This window comes from Nestor notabilis, unplaced genomic scaffold (genome assembly GCF_000696875.1).
Source record: "Nestor notabilis isolate BGI_N333 unplaced genomic scaffold, ASM69687v1 scaffold19860, whole genome shotgun sequence".
NCBI classification, from domain to species: domain Eukaryota; kingdom Metazoa; phylum Chordata; class Aves; order Psittaciformes; family Psittacidae; genus Nestor; species Nestor notabilis.
The window spans coordinates 9,339-11,855 of NW_009910910.1; the positions used below are offsets into that span (position 1 = coordinate 9,339).

General features: G+C 43.1%; 1 protein-coding gene across 1 annotated transcript in view; it reads right to left on the reverse strand.

The window, feature by feature from the left end:
- LOC104403938 (E3 ubiquitin-protein ligase RBBP6-like) overlaps positions 1–2,517 on the reverse strand; it is a 15,604-nt gene that overhangs the window by 5,676 nt on the left and 7,411 nt on the right. The window contains 3 exon segments of the mRNA XM_010012235.1: positions 497–598; positions 955–1,320; positions 2,492–2,517. The exon segment at positions 2,492–2,517 is cut by the window's right edge and continues 18 nt beyond it. Of these exon segments, the coding sequence (XP_010010537.1) occupies positions 497–598; positions 955–1,320; positions 2,492–2,517 (494 nt within the window).

The following is a 2,517-nucleotide window of genomic DNA, read 5'->3' on the forward strand; positions in this document are numbered from 1 at the left end:
ACAAGTCTGATCTTTTAAATGCAAAGAAAAATTTAACAATGTCAACAAAATACCAGCTTGCAGTCCAGGTTAATTTCTCTCCGTGCAGCCACATGAGATAGACAACAGAGGAAATGAAGACAATTTCTCTCACTATCTCCTCCAAAGTGCTTTGAGGTAATGGTTACAATCAGAGTAGGGAGACGCAGAAAATCCAGCCACTACCCCTGTCCAGTTTCTGGCCTCCTCACGCTGTCCGGAGAGGAAGGATGTCACTGCAGAGACACTGTGTAAAAGAGACCCCTGCTCCTTGACAGCTACTGCTCAATTCTAACTATCAGTCCACTAATCGCTGCCGTAACCTAGTAAGCTAGGTGAGCTAGTAACCTGCACATGGAACTCCTATTACTGCTAATCCCCTGAATCATCCAATCCATCTAACAACAGAGGTGGAGTGAACTCCTCCTGATTCTTCTAGACAATCTGCTTCTCCATTACGGACATGTAAAGCAGTTACCTGGAAAACGAACGCCTACGCTCCTTTTGAATCTTTTTATATTCCATCAATTCCTTAGCAAAATCATTTGTAAACTCATCAAGTTTGGACTTTTTCTTTTCCCTGTTAAAATAAGTTTGACCTTTATTACAATTATAGTTTGACCTTTATTACAAAAAGACATCAAGAAACAAAACATGGCCAATATGAGAAAATGTATACTGCATGCAATGCATAAGGTGAACATCCTATTTAAGCAAAAACAGTTGAGAATTCCTACACGTTTTAGGGAAAGTTTTAGAATTACATTTGTCTGGTTTTAGTTTTGCATGTTTACCATCTGCAACGAAAAAGTATACTGGAAGAAACACTATGTCATTATTGCTTATCTCAGATGCACTTTAGTGTAACTGCAGTCCGATACGCTACCGCAATACAACAATGAAAAGCAATGCAACGTCAGCGAGCCAAATACTTACTCCTCTTTAAGTCTCCGTTGCTCTCTGTAAAACTCCTCCCTAGATAAGGGAGGTGCTTGTGTCGTTGGGATGGTATTGGAATGAGCCGTTGGTACTGCTGTTGGTACCCACGCTGATGACATGTTTGCAGGAGCTGGGGGGTATCCTGGAGGGGGGACAGTGTACCCAGCGGATGGAGGCTGCCCAGGTGGAAACTGAGGAGGAAACTGTGGTGGTGGTACCCCAGGAGGAAGAGGAAGTGCATGTGGTGGTGGAGGATACAAGGGAGGTGGAGGCACAGGCACAAAGACTGGTGCTGATGCTGGTAGTGATGGGGCCTGAGTCCTTTGGGCACGGTCACCATGCAGGCGTCCTCGATTTGAACTTCTAAAGAAATCCAAAAACTCGTGTCACTGTTTGTCACACCCTGCCCTGATTTCAAAGAGGAAAGCGAATGAAGTGGGAGCATGGTGGCGAGCACTTCTTGTTCTCAACTGAAGCATTTGTCTCCCCGCTTTCTGTTCATTTGAGACCACAGCCACTTCTGGATCCTCATACTTGCCTTCCACATCCTCACCCCCAGCACTTCCCTCAGTCTTCTCTCCTTATGCTCAGCTTTGTGGCTGGGGATGGTGCTGCCCATGCTTAAGAGACTCCCATCTCCCACGCGCCCAGTGCCCACTGCTCCTCTGCCACTCCTTGAGGCACTTCACACTTCTGATCTTCAGAGTACTGCACAAATATAAACTGATCTTCTCTCAAACTTCTTCTAACTTCTCCCACCTAAGCTTCCTACGGTGTTGCCTCGTGATGATGTATTTGGCCTGTTCTTGTCCCTAAACTGTTATTTTCTTGTTTACTGAACAGGAGATTTTAGGCAATCTGTGGGATGGATCCTGGGTTTTGTTTGGATTGATCTTAAGATTCTATAAATGCAATGCACCCTTACAACCCATCTGTAATGTTATATATATATGTATCTGTATATACACCAAAAGGACTAACTTGACACTGCAATACCAGATAAAATAAGACTCCCCTCTCTCCAACTGAGAGAGGGCAGCCTGGCTATTTGGGGTGACTAAATCAGAGAAATTGAAAACTGTCATAAAGTAACAGCATTGATTCTTCCAATCATTTGCTCAATCAGCATCAACTAAGTTGTTGAAGAATGTTGGAGGCTGATTTCTAAAGGGATATCAATTTCTTCAGCCCTATTCAGCCAGTAATCAAATGGGTGGCCTTCCATTGATCTTTACATTATATTTGATTTTTATATGGAATTATGGTTTCCTCAAAGAGAGTTCATTTTTCAGAGTCCCCTCTTCAATTATGGACTGGAGTTTCATGTTAAATGATCTTTCTGCACACACAGATCCCCTTTGTTAAAGGTAATTAAAATTAAGCCATTGAAAAATTAATTAACACTTGTATTCTCCGCAGCTCTCTGTGCACACTGATTTCATTATAAACCAGCAGGTGTGTAAGTTACGTGGTACAGTCTAATTTAACAGCTTGCAAGTACTAGTAATACACTGAATGTGTGGGGGGTACTTACAGTTCCCAGCCTGGTCTGCCGCCTGC